Genomic DNA, 16,844 nt, shown 5'->3' with positions numbered 1-16,844 from the left:
CATCATACAATATTTGTTTAGCGTAAAGATATAATAAAACATGAATTCCTAGTTTTATATGAGCTGTAATGTCTTCATAATTTGGACGGAGTGACTGGACAGAAATAGACTAAAGGCTGGAAATCTAGTTAAAAAGCTAGTGAAAGCTTTCTTCCTACTTTGTAAGTCCAAAAGTTGGCCCAAAACAAATGTTTGTTGCGAGGTTTGTTATTTAGAAACCACTCAAATACACTAAGAGTGTGCCAGGAGTGTGCAACACCTCCTGAACGCCTCACATGGTCAGTCTGTGGTGGGCTCGACTCAGCGCTGAGATGGCACCGGCTGCGTGTCATTTCCTGCGGGACAGCGAGGGACTGCGGACACTCTCTGTACCCTCGCTCACATCCCCCCCCCCAACACACCCCCACTCTCTGGCAGGCGAACACAGAGGGTGTCGCTGCCTTGCACCTGGGACGCCCAAGTGCCAGCTCGGAGGCTTTGGAACAAGGAACCTGTTTTTCGACCCAAGTCCTGCTGAGACCAAAAACTAAAGCAGAGCCCCTCTTCCTCAAGCGCACCTCCCAAGGCAATAAGATTGCTTCGCCCCCCGTGTTCACAGCAGAAGGCAGAGGGCACGGGGAAGGCATGACTCTGTGGGACGCCGCCAGCCGGAAATGATCCTCTGTGTGCCAGCGCTGAGACGCCAACGTGACAGAAGAGCCAGTACTATGCATGAGGTAAGACTCGTAGGACCAATATCACAGAGCTGTCCCTCGGAAATAAGGTGAAACTCGATTAATACTCTGCAATATAGCAATGTGATGGAGGTGATGCAAAGCCAGTGATCCCCAAAATGAGATAGTATAAGTACCCGGGAGGATGCAGGCCATGGATGGCTGTCAATCACCTTTCACTATGAAAAATACCTCATGACCTCTGCTTCTCTGCTGCAGACGGTGGAATAATGACAGTCTCTGTGGGCACTCTCCGGAATTCCAAATGGGAGTTAGGAACGAGGTAGTTCAATCAGTGGGAAAAGGTCAAGTGCATGCAGATTCCCTCTCCCTCGCTCCGTCTCCGTCCCCTTTTCCTCCAGTTCCACTTTATGCCCTCCACCTCCAGGGTACGGAGGCAATCAGGGGGAAAGGTTGTTATTTCTGCTGCTGCTCGTGACCACATTTAAATATTCAACTGGAAATGCTCCCCCAACCTTCTTCTTTTTTTTTTTTTTTCTCCTCCACCTAACAGCCGTCGGAAAAATTGTGCTGCAATTTGATATGGCCAGCTAATTCCCCTGTTATGTCTTGTAGCGTCTCAGACAACAGTGAAAGAGAGATGGCTGCAGGTCATTACCTGAGCATATTTCCTCTCACTGGTCGCGTGGCTTAGGAAGAGAGAGCGGCTAAAAGCAAAGCAAACTAATGGCTCTGGCAGCTCAGACTGCAGAGGCACAGGGCTATTAGGAAAACTACAATCCCCAGGTGAACCCCCCATGTCATGTCCCGAGGCTGTGTGTGACATGGCCAGGTTGTCTCTGTCGATCAAGCTAGGAAAGGGCTGAACCTGGCCTGACAACGATATCTGGCCTTCTGGGAACTTCTCATCTACACCTGGCTGATTGGCACCTTAGGCCTCCCGGGTGGTGTCACGGCCGCAGGTGTGCTCGTGTGCATGTGTGTGTTAATGTGTGTGTAAATGTGTGTGCACGTCTCTGTTACAAGGAGACGCAATCTGGACATCGCGCCCGTTGATTTAAGACATAACAGTATTTTTGGGGTTTGATTTCACTGCAGTTGCATCCATCATGATGTGAAATAGTTTCTGTCTCAATTAAGGTTACACAAGTCATTGCAATGCAACCAAAAGTATGCTGAGGCACTGTGTGTGTGTGTGTGTGTGTGTGTGTGTGTGTGAGAGAGAGAGTTGCAGCAAGGCCCTGCTGGAGTTAGAGACACAAGGGAACACCCAGGTTTAGACCAAAGTCTGATCCAATCACAGCACAAAAAAAATGGGAGGGGCATCAGTGAGCTGTGTGGTTAGTGAGGGCAGAACCTGAATAAAGAGCACAGACATGCACACCCAGTGTGACAATGGCATTCTTATTCAATTACAAGCCTGGCGCAAATGTAACCACTAAGTAAGGAAAAAATCAAATGAAACCTGCTGTAATGTGAAAAGAAATCATTTTGAAAGAATAGTCAGGCCGATATAACCCCGTCAACCAGACAACTGAGGGATTCTGGACCTGTTATTCTTTAGCTGACGTGGCAGAGTAATTGCTGTCTGGGCCAGGAAGGAGGCTGCGTAGTGGTGGGGGCTGCTGGGCCTCCTGTCCAGCCATCTCAATGTTACTCATCGCTGGATCGGTGCGCCCTCCCTCTCCCCTCCAGGAGCAGTGCTGCTCACCCCAGCTCCCTGGACCTTCAGGCCCACAGTGGAGGAAGAGGATCAAGGAGAGGGATGGGTAGCGAGGGATGGCTATTGAGGGAGGTCGCCGCTGGCCGAGGATGGCCAGGGTCAATGGCATCCATTCACCCCTCTCCCCTCACAGGGCCCTTCTCTCTCATCTGTCTGGATGGGTGCCCTCTCTCTGGGGCACAACACGATGAGAGGCCCTGGCTCGGCTGACGTCTCTGCCTTTCATGTCTCCATCTAGGGCAGTGGTAGAGAGACGTGGAGGGGAGGACAGAGGAGGGGGCAAGCTACAAATGTCACCCATAAGGGGGGATTTAATTAAAAATGACAGGCGCTGGCGCTGGAGAGTGCAGCCACATATGTGTGGAATTTGGGCTCAGTGGAAGCAAGTGCCTATGATTTATAATTCAAGTAATGATCTGCACTCCTTTTAATTCTACGGCCAAAGAAAAAAATATCAAAAGGCCGCCTCTGTGAGGCTAATCCAATATGATATTTTTAAGGGCAGGCGGTCAATGGCTTTTTGAAAAGCCAGCGTCTCTGTCTCCCCTTTCTGCTTCTCTCTCCCCCCCCCCCCCCCCCCCACACTTGTCTCTCTTTCCCCATCTCCCTCTGCCACTCCCTCCTTTCTCTCCCCTGCACTCCCAGCTCTACAGTACCTCACCCAACCCCCCCCCGAGTCCAGACACAGAGCGAGCTGTGATAATGGAAACATCCCGCTCTCCGCCTCCCGTTTCTCCCGCTAAGCTCTGCGCGCTTGGGGGAAATTGATTGTCTGGCGAGCCGATCTGAACGCTTCCAGCTGATGGTAGAGCCAGTTAAGTCCTTTTTTATTGAGGGTATGAGGGATTTTTAATGGGAGTCGCATCAATGATCTGTGCAGCCACTCGGCATCTGCATGTAGGGGCTTTTGCTAAAACCCTCCTCGCCCTCTCATCCCCGCCGCTCTGCCACCCCCGGTCCTCACACCGTATGCACACGCTACTCTTGTGTAAAGGACAGCAGATGCAAATGACACAGCTCACCTCTACCTCCCTGCCAGGTAATCCCCCTCCCGTGCTCTCACTCCCTCTGTCTGTTTGAGTGGGGTGTATTCTGGTATCCAGCCCCCTGTCGAGAGCCCGGGTCACCTTACTCACAACCCCCATTTCAAGTTGGCACAAACTGGGCCACGAACAATCAATCACGGGACCTGCTCAGCGTGGTGACCTGAGCGTGCCCACTTCTGCAGCCAGACCCACTGTCTGCCTTCCTGCAGCCCTTCTGGGCCTGGATGAACAATTGCCTTATTGAGGCCAAGAGCTGCACAGTGATGGAAATTCAACACTTGCTCCCCACCCCAACCCCCCACCCCCCCACCTCCAAGGACAGAAAGGAAGCTATTATGTTCAAACATCCTCATTATGAACCTCGAGTCGGTCGCCGTGGTAGTCTTTCAATCAAAGGGTTTAACAGGTGGAGAAGGAGAGGGAGACGGCGAGGGTCAGTTAGAGGGAGAGCCACGTGAAAACTGGAGACTGTTCTTTTTCTCTATTGATTCGAGTCCTGACTCCCACTGGCTGCTCCTCAATAAAAGACCCTGGGAGGAAGTGGGCTAATCCTGTGAAATTGGAAGGAGGGAATCGATTAAGACGACTGTTGAGGACTCCCTCCATTTCCCCTCCCTTCCTCTCCGTCTTTACCTTCTCTAATTCTATTTTGTGCCGTTTCCCTTTGTCCTCCTTTTCACTACACCTCTCTGTGAAACCTCATTAGTGAGCCCGGTTGAACCCCACTCAGCTGAAGAGCTGCCCCCTTCCACATGCACTTAGAGCTCTGTTTATGTCTCCTGTTCCCTCTCTGTTTCACATAAACCGGAGCAGCAGAAAGTAGCTCCGGAGCTGAGGGCAGAGGTAGCACCCAGTCACCTTCCTGTTTGCGACTCTCCTCTGCAGGAGGCAATAGGAGTGTGATGTTGAGCTGAGAAGTAGCTAATTGGCCAGTGAGAAGCACAGGAAGAACACAGGCAGTGCTTTATTTCCTTGCCTTTCACTGGGCTGGTTACAGGCCTGATACAACGTGCCACTGATGAAGAAGTACAGGGCCTGCTATTCCCACTAAGCCTCTCTAAGCTGAGGTAAAAACTGGTAGGTTAGTGCTCCCCTGCTCTCTATCCGGCAGTCCATTTAATCGGCTTGAGGTCGCTGGTAGGCCTGCCGTGTAAACAGAGGCCACTAAAGTCTCTAGGAGCGTTCAATAAGGAGGAAAGTCCTTGCCTCCCTTCGTCAGACTACTTGCTGTAAAAGGCTTATCCAAAAGCTTCAGCGAAATTAGGGAGAAATTCACCTTCCAGATGCCTGACTGCCGCAGCGCTCTCTAATCCCAAACTGGCTGGAACAAGTTTTGCCAGCCCTGTAACAGTTTTCAGCCCTGGCTCATCTCTGTCCCTTTACACCATTTTGTGAGTGGACAGAGGGTGGTGCTCGGGGAGCAAACAGAGCAGCTGTCATGCTTTACAGGCGGCCGGCACAGCCAGGGCCAGACACTGTAAATGTTTACAGACCCTCAGGGTCACCCGGGGCCAGCGAGGCACGTTAAACACTGTCTGTTCGGGCCCCGTTGCCACGACTGCACAATCAGCACAGCTAAACAGCCCCCCTCACAATGAGTAGCCAAACAACATGGCAATCCAAGGTCTAAGTGCGGAGCGAATGGAACTGTTTAGAATTCCTCGGAGTAGCGAGGGAACACAGTGACAAACAACAGAAACCGGAAAGTCTATTTTCCTTCACTTATTCACAGTCCGGGTTAACTACCCGCTTCCATCATTCACCATGACCGGTAGATTAAATACAAAACGACAAACACAAGCCTCTCTCATTCCTTAGCTTTGGGGGCGAGCTGAACTCCTGACCCTCCATGGCTCCCCGTCACTTTTTAACTCACATTTCCGTCCGAGGGCTTGCAGGGGCTCCAGGGTCTTGCTGGCACACACCGGGTGCTGGGGTGGAGGATTTTGCCTCCTCTGCAGACAGGCCAGCATGGCGAGGTGGGCACAGTACTACAGCCGGGGGAGTTCTGCGGCCAACCTAGAGGAGGGAAAAAGAGGAGAAAGAGAACGGGAGTTGAGCGAGTTGAGTGAGTTAAGCAGGATGATTCGAGGTCAAAGCGCCACGGCCGTGTCCGGTAAGCCGGCAGGAGCTGGCTCCGGGCTAGATGGGCTAGGTTTCTCACACAAGATTTAATGGGGAAAGCATGCCTACAGCTGCCTGCCTCCCAGCTCTGTGTGCTGAATGATAAACACACACCTGCACTGGGGCAGCGCGGTTGACACGGCTGGAGAGCACAGTCCAGGCCAGTCACTCCGCAGCTTCAAACAGCACATCCACACAGCCATTCAAGCGCATCTCCCCGTCTATGAAAACCCCGTCCTCAAAACAAACACACAGGCACACACAGAAAGTGGCAACACTCGGGCACATTCCTTCCAGGGGCATTGGTGATTGATGGCGTTATCTATGGACAGCAAAAAAATGGTAATGCCGAGAAAACAGCAGTCTGTCTGGCGCAACTTAACATGCAACAGCTCTGGGGGACTGTCAGGGGAAAAAGGCCTGGGGACTGAGCACTGTCTGGATGTGTAGCTGTGTGGTGAACGGTAAGGTTGCATGCGCATGTGTGTGTGTGTGTGTGTGTGTGTGTAAAATGTGATGGGTTGGGAGGGGGAGACTGCCAACCGTACATCAGGGCTAGTGACGGCACTAATCAATCTCCCTCTAGGCCATAAATCTCCAGCTCTACACTCCCCCAGCCACCTTCACTCTGGAACAGGGAAGCAGTTGCTGCTAGTTTCCTCTCAAAAAGCCCATCGCAGCCTCAGTGGTTTCATATATATATATATATATATGAAACCTACTGCTCCCTCACCAAGAACCCTCAACAATCGAGTAGCATAGTAGACCTCATTCATCAGCAACATACCAGTGTCACATAGCACAATGATGACTGATTACAAAGTCTTCTACTTGGATTATGTGCCGGATGAGAACAGCTAAAGCAAACCATTTAGACCCAGATAGTGTTTTTATACGATAAGGATCAAGATTCACTCGTCTATAGTTCACTTAGCGGATTTTATTCGATTTCCAGGAAATGTGCTTTTACTGTACTGAATGTGACTCTGCAGAAGCTCAACCAAAAAGCATGGCCGTCTCTATATAAAGCATAGAGGCCTTAATCTTAGCTCTGCATGCGTTTGAGTCCAAAAACGTATCGATATGAAACATTATCGTTTCCATCTGGGCCGGTCTCCTCTCATATTAAAACAAAGAATAGAGGCAAATATTTCACCCGTGCTGTCAGCGCCAGCGTCTCCCGCCATGATGCGTGGCAGATTATTGAAAAATGATTTCTCATGCGCCTGTCACAGGCTTGTCCCCTGTTATTTATTTTCTCAGTGAATCACTAAATGAACATTTAGCCACCTGCCATCAGTCCATTACTTAGTTTTATAGATTATCATTTAAAGAAAGCAATTATAATGATTACGAGATAAATTAATGTCAGTCCATAAAGCGCCAGCTCCTGCTCTTTCTCGTTGAAGAAATAAAGCAAAATATGGATCGCAGTGAAAATCTATTAAACCACTAACAGAAGCATTCAATCGAACTAACCTTTGCACTTAAATATTTTGTACAGATTAAATGCTAACTCATGTGACTTTTAAATTGTGGTTTTGTGGAGTACGTTGAACAGAATCCATTCAAGATGGTTGTTATTTTATATTCATAAATGCCAACTTTTCAGACTACGCTAAAGCATTTGACCTTGAACGACAAGAAAATTCTTCTTACATCCTGCACCCATAAATGTGTGGAATCGTAAAATGTTGACAGCACCATTTAAGATATAATTTAAATCAGAACTGACTGGATTTTCATTAAGAGGTGCATTTGTATAAACTTGAACAGCCCTCCTTACACAGATGGTGTGTAAAGTGCTAAAGTGTGGATTGAGAAATGGAGGAAGGAAGCTTGATAGACAACCACAACACAATTTACTGCCTATAATTAAGGCTGAATGACTTTCCTGGTCTGAATAGTTAAAAGATTAGAAGCAGGTGTTACAGGAAAAAAAAAAAAAGCACCTCCCCTGCAAAGAATTCAGTCTTTTCTAATAAAACATTTTTCACGAGACATTTAATTTGACCTCAGACCATAAGGGACGTACAACATACTTGACACTTTCTTGTAAAAAATATGTATTTTTAAAACGTGTCAAAAGTAGCACAAAACAGCAATTTTGGCGGTGTGAAGATGGTGTTAAAAATGTTTCTGCCTGATAAATGTAAGTAAATTAAATCTTAAGTCTTGTTAATTACACAGCTCTCTCTCTCTCTCACACACACACACACACACACACACACACACACACACACTGCAGATGGAAGAGAGGGGCCACTCTATTTCTCGCCAGGTGCTCGAGCAAAAAAAGGTCGCTTGCGGTGCCATTTCCTCTCACACACAGGCAGGCCTGGCCCAAACACACTGGCACTTTGAGCTCATTACTGGCTATTCACATAATCCTTTCTCTGTGTCCTCTCTGTGAGGATACTAATTTCACAACGAGCCCGTCCTCACAGCCCATTTGTTAAAAGATAGTAGTTGAGAGAGAGAGAGAGAGAGAGAGAGAGGAAAGGGACACATGGTGAGACTAAAAGCTAGTCTTAACGGGGGGATACCTCCACAGTTTTTCCCCCTCTCTGAAATGAAACACAATCGTGTAACTACCCTCCATTTCTCTCCATTTGCTGCTCACCAAATGTATTCTGAGGCATTATAATTCGCTGAAAGAGACCCACTTTTTTTTTCAATTCAATTTCAAGAACCAATTTTCTCCTATTATTGACTTTAAGAGCGAGGCAGAAGGAGCAAGTCTTTGGCTTGTTTGTCATGTTCCCCTTTCCCCTCATCTCCTCCTATTAGGTTATTGTACTACTTAGCAGATGTCTATCAGAGGCAGGAAATTATCTCCAAACCCAAAAAACCCTGTGACCCATCATCTAGCTGCCCTAAAAAAAACAGCCTGGTCAATCCCTGTGATGGTGCTGGTGTGAGGACACACACACACACACACACACACACAGACACAGACACACTGGAAAAACCACCTGCACTTCCCTCACTCATCAAATCCACTCACAAGTCTCCTATTACACCAGTGCTGGGATATCTCAAAAGCCAGGATGTCTATCGGCTCTTTCCCGTTCTGCCAGTGTGCTGCGGGGTTTGCAATGGGGGCGGAAGATCAGTCCCATGAGATGAGGGAATAAGCTGGAATCAAGAGGCGGTGGGCTTGGCAGAGGGCTATTTCTAAGTTAAAAGGTTCTTAAACTGCAGAGGAGATCAGAAGAGATGGCTCCCTGCTCCCAAAGCTGTCTGCCCAGATAAGCATCCTGCCAAGCGCGGGGTGTTGCAGGGTGGCCATGGGTGAATAAACGCTGTGTACGTGCGTGTGCAGAGCTACACGTGTTTCAGGTGAAAGGAAAGAGCGAAGCAGCCAGTATTGAAGTTCAATACTTTTTTTGGTATGGTCTGAAATGTGTCCTAGTATCAAAAAAACAGAACAAAATATGAAGTTAAAGCTCAGATTTGGTCTTGATAGCCTCGTTTGCTTGTGTTCAAAGTGCTTGCATGGCTGCTTGTGTGTTGGAAACATCGTTTGTGAAATTAAAGTGGGTTTTGTAGATAAATCTGTGGAGTTATTTTCATATTAGACTAAGCATGGCCTACATGGAGGCTGAAAGCTAGCAGACGTTAGCGTGGTTTGGGCATGTAGCATGTCTGACAGTTACACAACTGCTGTCTGCCTTTTAATTCACTTCCCTAACCATACTGCAACTAGTTCACTTGCCGTAATCTCTGCTTACCTTTTACCGTAACGTACATGCACAAATGCAAGAATTTCAAAACCTTAACAAATCATACATTTTGTAATCCAAGCTTTTGCAAAATGACGTTCTTGTATTGTACATGTATTGTATCAGCATTAGAAGCAGCCCTTGCTAATATTATCTGTTATCACCAGGCTTCTATAGAGGTTTGAGTGTCTCAGTTAAAGTAGTCTCCAGTGAAGCCCCCCCCCTCCCTCCCACCAGAGGACCAGCCGTGGTCTGGGAGCCCGGCGGACAGCCTCCACAATGACCGGAGGCGGGGCTTCGACCTAATTGAATGGTGACCCTGCCGTCTCTCTGTGGGACGCCCCATGCAATGCTTTTAACAAGCTGCTGTGTCTCCCCTCTTAATAAGCCCAAACAAGTTAATCCAATCGACACACTCAAACCCTTTCTTTTTCTTTAACAAGGCACTGCCTCTACCCCCTTAATCCCCGGCTCCCCCTTCTCCGTCACCATACCGTCACATGAATGGAGGGAGAGTGAAAGGCTCCATTAGGACGGACTGGCAGTAAACCCCTTCAGCTCGCCACTTTCCACACAGGCGCACTAAATAATTTGCACTCATACTGTATATTCAAATACACACAGACACACACACACACACACACACACATGCTCACATGTGCCTGATAACTGGTCCACTTGGACGTGGCACACAATGCGGGGGTTATGTTCGCCGACCCTGATCCACGCACCAACAACAAAACACACAAACAAAAATTCTGAGGGGACGTTTGCCGACAGGCACGCACACTGGGACATAAAAAAGGCATTGTTAACAAACCCTCCCAGCTCCACAAACAAGAGCCACTGATTCCCTAACAATACGAGCCCCTGGATGCACTCACCCACCAGCTCTGCACAACCTCACACCAGCACAATAAATAACCCGCACAACAAAAGGCCATTGTGTGTAAAAGCCTACAGTTTAGGCATTATTGCCATGATATACAGCGTTGGAATAAGATATTGGCAGCTATATATATATAGATATATATATACAGGATGCAGCATATCACTATTATTGGCCTTTGCAGCCTTGTATGCTGTGCAGCCATATTTATAAGGAGTTTCTCTGCAGATGAAGGGCATCTCGGCAAAAACACTCAGCTGTTAGTTTTCTATATTCCAGTCAGCTTCAATAGCTTCACCCTAGGGATGAAGGGTGAGGAATGTCTGGCAGTCCAATAGCAGCGAGTCGTCTGTCATCTCTAATCAAAACACGCCTGCCTAGACTAATGTCAACCCTGTAATAGCAATGAGGACTAATTGACTTCACAGCCAACTGCTGCATCTCTGTGCTGGGCGAGGCTTCGTTAATGGTAAACAACAGGCCTTTATGACAGCGTGACACCCACATCTAAAGTGTAGAAGAAGCAAATAGCTGAAATCAAGCAAATTGAGACGACTGGAATTGGGATGGAGGTTTATACCCAACAAAGCACAGTTAGGTTGGGTGGACGTGGTGGAAGTACAGGGATGAGGATTGTTGAAGGTCCTATGAAAAATTGAGAATGTTATTCTCTACTAAACTATATATTTTCAGCCACAAGCCAGGCAGCATTCTGAAGGTGGAATTTAAGCCTTGGTGTGGCTTTTGTTGGGTACTAGCCTACAGGTGGTTATGGTGGATTGGGCTCTAGTGAGCATCCCCACTGTGGTCCAGCTCATATAGTTCTGTCCACGCTTTGCCCCTGAAGCATGGATTCATAAAATACTCTGCTTCCTTGTGTGATTTTGAAATGAAAAATGTCTCCACGTATTTGAAACATTGTAGCAGGCTTGCACCTCACTATCTCGGCTACCCAGTGAGGAAAACACTGCAATCTCAGGAAATAACCACAGACGGCAATTCTCTCAAGTATTATACGTGTAGCTTTCGGGTAGAGCTCACAACAGGATCAGGTCTGAAAGTGTCTGCATACTGCTCTGTTTTTACACCTGCATTATAGCTGAGCAGCGAGCTAAGCCCTGATCAACTTGACCGTGACATGTGGACTTTACATACCAGCACCCCGAGCATCTCTGTGTGTACGTGGGAGTGCAAGGGAATGCTGTTTGACCTGAGAGCTAATTCAGAAGTTAAGAGGCAACATAAAAGAACTGTGGACACATGAGTGTGAAAAACACACATTTGACCCTTTTTAAGACACATTCATGACCTTTTTTGCAGGTAACTAACCTGCTTTCTACGTATTAGAACTCATTCCAACGCCACTCATAATATAATATAAAATCACATTAAAGAAGCTAAAATGAGCATAAATATTAAATAAACTCACAAAGCGTGACGCTCAACAACACTGTACAATAAAAGCAGTGTGACAAGAGTCTAAATGCACAGTACATCACAAGAATGTTTCATTTGTAGCTTTAAAAAGTATAAAATTCACATGTCACATTTGACACGTGGCCTTGTTTTTTCTGATTTTAAACGCCGTGCACCAGTTTGAAACCCAACACACGCCTGCGTTCCCACCAGAGGAGAGAGTCCCCTCAGTGGAATCTGTTGGTTTCCAGCTCGGTACAACCAAGGTGCTCTTACAACATGACGGAGCCTCTGTGCTCCTGCTGATGCCAGCGAGGGACTTTGAGCAACGACAGCGCTGCTGAAGATTGTCAGACGAACCACAGGGGAAACGCGTCCTCCTCTCCTCTTATTGCCTCAGCCCTTTGTTGCATTGTTTTTGCGGGGCAGCGACATCAGTTGTCATCATATACCAGTTTCATACAGAAAACCCTGAGAATGTTGTGACACATTGAACAGATGTGGAGTTTGTGCTGAAATGTGACTGCAGACGCCAGAGGACTGCTCTTGAGAAAGGACCTCTGCAAAGGACGCATTTAATTAATTGAACGCAAATTTGGCCGGCTTAATAAAACCAAAGTAAAATCACTCTGTAAAAAAAAATATATTTTTTGCTTTAGATGCAACCTCACCAGGCAGGACCTCCGAACATAAATCACAAACCTCCACACAAACTTCAGCCAAATGTGAAAAATTAGCTGTGCTTTCTTGGTTTTCATGCTAGGATTTATATTAAACCTTATTACACACCGTTTGTAAAGCATTGTTGATATCGCAAAAAATTCTTATCCCAACGTGACACAATCCTTTATTGTTTCAGACAGGTCCATTCACGGCTTAACACAACAACAATAAAACAAGGGCTCTTTTTCCCCCTCTCTACCCATCCTATGGCGGCTCACTTGAATTTTCAAACAGTGTTCATTGTCTTTTTGTTTTGTGTTCATTGTTTGTTGTGCTGTCATTCCTCAGCTTGGCTCCTGAACTTCAAAGAAAGGCTTATGTCAATTTATGATGAAATGGAGTGAGCAGGCGAGAGAAGAGAGGGAGACAGAGCGAGAGAGAGAGAGAGAGAGAGAGAGAAAACCTTCACGCAAAATGGCCCTGCCTCGAAACGTATGCTTATTAATAGGTGTTCAATAAATCAATGGAATATAATTAAATTCAAACAATGTGATTTTCTCCTCTCGCTTGCCGAAGCCCGACTCCAAACACGGCTCTCTGCAGAGCCTGCGGTGACCCCAATTCCCATGGTCCAGAGGACGACTCCGCTGTCTTTCACTGGAGGGTGTCATGGATCCAATAGTCAGTCATGCATAACATTAGTGTATTGTGAAGCCCACAAGGCAATCAAATAGTGCACCGTTGAAATGTTGACACTGATCTCATTTGATATATCTGAAGTGTGACAAAGCCATTTTTGCTCTGCTGAATATTACGGACTATAAAAAAAAAAAAAGAGAGGATGACACAAGTGCTCACAGCTAAGCTTGCTGGGAAAAAGGAAGCAGGCATTTTCCTCCACATATTTCCTCCACATTGCAAGTTTCTGTCGCCGAGACTCAGCAAGCCTTTCCCTTCACTCCGTAATGAGTGCTATCCAGCTGTTGTCATCCTGCTCCCTCTCCGAGTGGGCCCTGACCACGCCAGCAAAGGGAATCCAATTGGACAGAGTGGGAGGTGAGTCTGCGGTTGGTAATCACCTGCTGGCTAAAGGCACAGATGGCACAAACGCCGGCAAGATGTTGTCGTGCAGCAGCAATCCAAGAAGTCTCTCTGACAGGGCCGACAGACAAACACAGAAACCTGAGAAAACCCACAGCGAGCGGAGGAATCGCAGATTTGATGCAGGAGGCTGACAGCCGGTGAGCTACACCCCAAGTACAAAGAGTTAAAGCATCGATCTTGCGTTTTCGCAGGCAAGGTCTTGGTGTCACTGCTCAATGATTGGGGGAAAAGTGAGAAAAAAAAGGGCAGGTTGTAATGATTTAAAATGGTAGACGCTTTCCATGACAAAAGCAGGGCGATAAGGGGCTCCCGTTATCAGCGGGTTTGACCAGCAGCCACGGAGAGAATGGAGAAGCGAGGTCATCGCTGAGATAACGGCATATGTGGAGACAGATTATCTTTTAACTCTCGAGTAGTTTGGATGCATTCCGTTGCTCCTGTGACTTATTTGTTGGACCTAAGGCTCTCAGAAGTACAACCTCGAGGAGAACGCAGCCGGTCTCTCACCTGTTAAGATTAACTCTTGAGCCGACACGACTCTAAGTCTGACATAATGGAGATGGACTATTTAAATTTCCACCGGGATTACCAGAAGATGTTTGCTGATAGCTACGACGGTTGCGTGTCAGAAAGCAGAGCCTGTTAGCTCTTCGCTCTCAGCTGGATGAAGGAAGTTGGATGAAGTCATTTAGTTTATTGGTGTTGCGAGCAGAGATTTTTACGGTATTCAAGGCTCCCAACACATCAAACATATCAGAGAAAAAACGCCCCAGAGACATCCCTCGTCCTGAAGACTCCCCAGCAGATGAGCTCCTTCTGCTCTGTGTTAGTGCTTGGTGCCTTGGTTTGTCCTTCACAAGAGACAGGTAACACTGCCAAGACCCAGTAATTAGTGCAGATGGAGACTGTAATACTCTCTTCCCCTCCCTGCAGAAATGCCAAGGGAGGCAATCTATAAATTCCTGCATATTAATGCAATTTAAAACCACTCCAGACACCTTGCTGGAGGCAGGTGATAAAAAGGTGAAAGGCAGACAGATCTGGCACGCAGCTGCTGATATGTCGGTGACATCAGTCCTGTCTCAGCAACTTCCTGGCCCCCACATCCCCAAACACACACCAAAATAACTTGATAATCTATCTCCTTTTTTTTTTTCAGAAAATGCTCTCCAAATCCTGACCCTAGGCCTTACAACTGGGTCTCTATCAATAATTAAAAGGTAATCTAAAAACCCATTTTAGTTGGGTCATCTTTCTGCGCCATTGTCCCTGCTTCTCTTCTTCCTCCGTCTATTTTCTCCTCTTTCTGTAAGATCTAGTTAGAGATTCCATTAGCATGAGAGAGCAGGCTGGTAATTGTCTTCACCCTACTGAGTGATCCCTGGATAGAGGATTAGGCGGAGAGAAAGCCCTATTTCATCTCGGAGCACAGATGCTGCCCAAAGCCAACCACTCCAGATTAGATTAGACTGCAGAGGGATGAAACCAACTGGTAACTTCAAGCAACATTAGACAGAAAGTGTGGACAGGAGGAGTAACTTTTGTTAACCTTCCCTCACCAGCTGTTACCCCTTATTTTATTTTCTCTTTACTCTTTTATGGACATTTTTTGGGTTTTTTTTTATATACAAATACGCTCTCCTGTTGGAAATAGGGATTGGGGGGGAAGGCAGCTTATAATTTCTCTCTCTCTCTGATATACACAGAGTATTTAGAGCTGAATCTCCCTAAATCATCCCCCCGGGCCACCCTGTCCGTCACTAATCTGCCTGCCACCGCCCACTCATAAGGAGGTGTCACATTTCTGGCACATCTCCATGGGATAAGCACTTCAAACACCAGAGCTTCTCCTCTTGACCTTTCCATGGAGATGATCGATTAAGCCCGTTGGATTTATTCCATAAACAGGCAACCATTACATCAAAAAGGCGAGGAATTTACCTCGGAGGCAGAACTTAAAATCCATATAAGCTTCACGAGGGTTCCAATTTGTATTGGCTTTTTCAATCCACTTTCGCAGCACATTAATAAGCACGGGGGCTTTTCAGAGGCTGTTTTGGTTTCTGAATCACTGCAATTCTCTACCTGTAATTATTGATGCAAATCACAATAACTACTGGAAGTGCTATCTGTACTCCATAAAACCTGCGATGCAGAAAAACGGTTCAGCTCGCTCCCAGTGCTTGAGTGGGATAAGGTGGGGAACAAAATGACTGAAAATGTAAAAGCAAAACAGAGCAACATACGGTTGCTTTGTTAAAAAAAAACAGCACAGTGGGAAGTCTCTGCTTTTCACCTGTCCAGGAAGCTCTGTGGGGCAAACCGAGGAGCCAATAAAAGGTCTGCTGCTCGCTTGCTGCATGAGCCATTAAGTTACAAGACTGCAGGCTTCCTGTTTTCATGCTTGAACACTTTCTACATGCTTTCAGCAAGGACAAGACTAAACAATCTCGAGTGAAACACCAGGGAGGAGAAACCCAAGAAGACAACAGAATGCTTTAAACCACAACAAATCAGGCGTCGCTTAGAATCCCATTTGTGAAAGTTAAAACAGGAAATCTAAAACCAGTTTAATTTCCCCCGAAAAAAGGGGAGAAGTCCCTCTGAGGAGCCTTGCAGGGCTCCTCCTGTTTGTGATCACAGTGGCCAGCGAGCTCTGCTCCTGCTCTCAGGAACTACTGCTCTATGGTAATCATATCCTATTTGAATAATGAGGCAATACCACCACTCTTGCCGCCCATTCCCCCTGCATCCTTGACTGGATTCTTTGATAGACACTAATTCTAGCTCCATCTATAAAGCTCCTCTCATGCATTTTTAATAGAATCTATTACTTTAGGATTAAATTATAAAAGACTGTCCTCCTTAAATTTTTAATAGTTTGCATAATTGGTATCAGGGCCTGAATGCGAACCATAAAAACCCAGTTTGTACAGGACTGCGCTGCGGAACGAGCCAGACAAAACTGCGCGGCACCGCTGCACAAAAAGGACACGCGTGGCACGGCACGATCGCAGGCTGGCACGCGGCCGCGCACGAGCTTGTGAGGACGTTATTGGGTTCATTGCCGTTGAGAATAAGGTGGTGCGAGCTCTGCTTTGAATGACGGGGACAATAAGGTCAGGGACCACGAGAAGTGCCGAGCTCCTGCATGAGCCCGAGGAAACGGGAGTCATAAACCAGGTGTGCACAGACACTCGCCGGGGTTAAAAGCAAAAAAAAAAACTACTTAACAGGTTTACAGCTTCCCTTTGTCCCCACAGTCACCTATTACTGCGTTCACTCAGCTTAAATGGAAAACGGATTTCCTTCTCTGTTCAGCCACGAGTTGGACGTCATCTGCACCATCTCACTCTCTGTTTCTGCTCTTTTGCAACAACAGGCCGAGCATACAGGAAAGCAAACGTGTCTGAGGCATCTCCTCCAAACCAGAGCCCCCTTAGAAATCTATGCACGTCACCATCCCCCAAATTAGCACCG

General features: G+C 47.0%; 1 protein-coding gene across 1 annotated transcript in view; it reads right to left on the bottom strand.

The window, feature by feature from the left end:
* Positions 1 to 16,844, bottom strand: part of fam222aa (family with sequence similarity 222 member Aa) — a 47,563-nt gene that overhangs the window by 17,478 nt on the left and 13,241 nt on the right. Inside the window, exon 2 of the mRNA XM_084023918.1 lies at positions 5,320 to 5,462. Coding sequence (XP_083880044.1) covers positions 5,320 to 5,416 — 97 coding nt within the window. The 5' untranslated portion in view covers positions 5,417 to 5,462. The remainder of the gene's footprint in view (positions 1 to 5,319; positions 5,463 to 16,844) is intronic.

This window comes from Eutrigla gurnardus, assembly GCF_963514095.1.
Source record: "Eutrigla gurnardus genome assembly, chromosome: 13".
Lineage (NCBI taxonomy): Eukaryota > Metazoa > Chordata > Actinopteri > Perciformes > Triglidae > Eutrigla > Eutrigla gurnardus.
The sequence above is the reverse complement of the archived record's forward strand: the minus strand, read 5'-3'. Positions and strand labels throughout refer to the sequence as shown.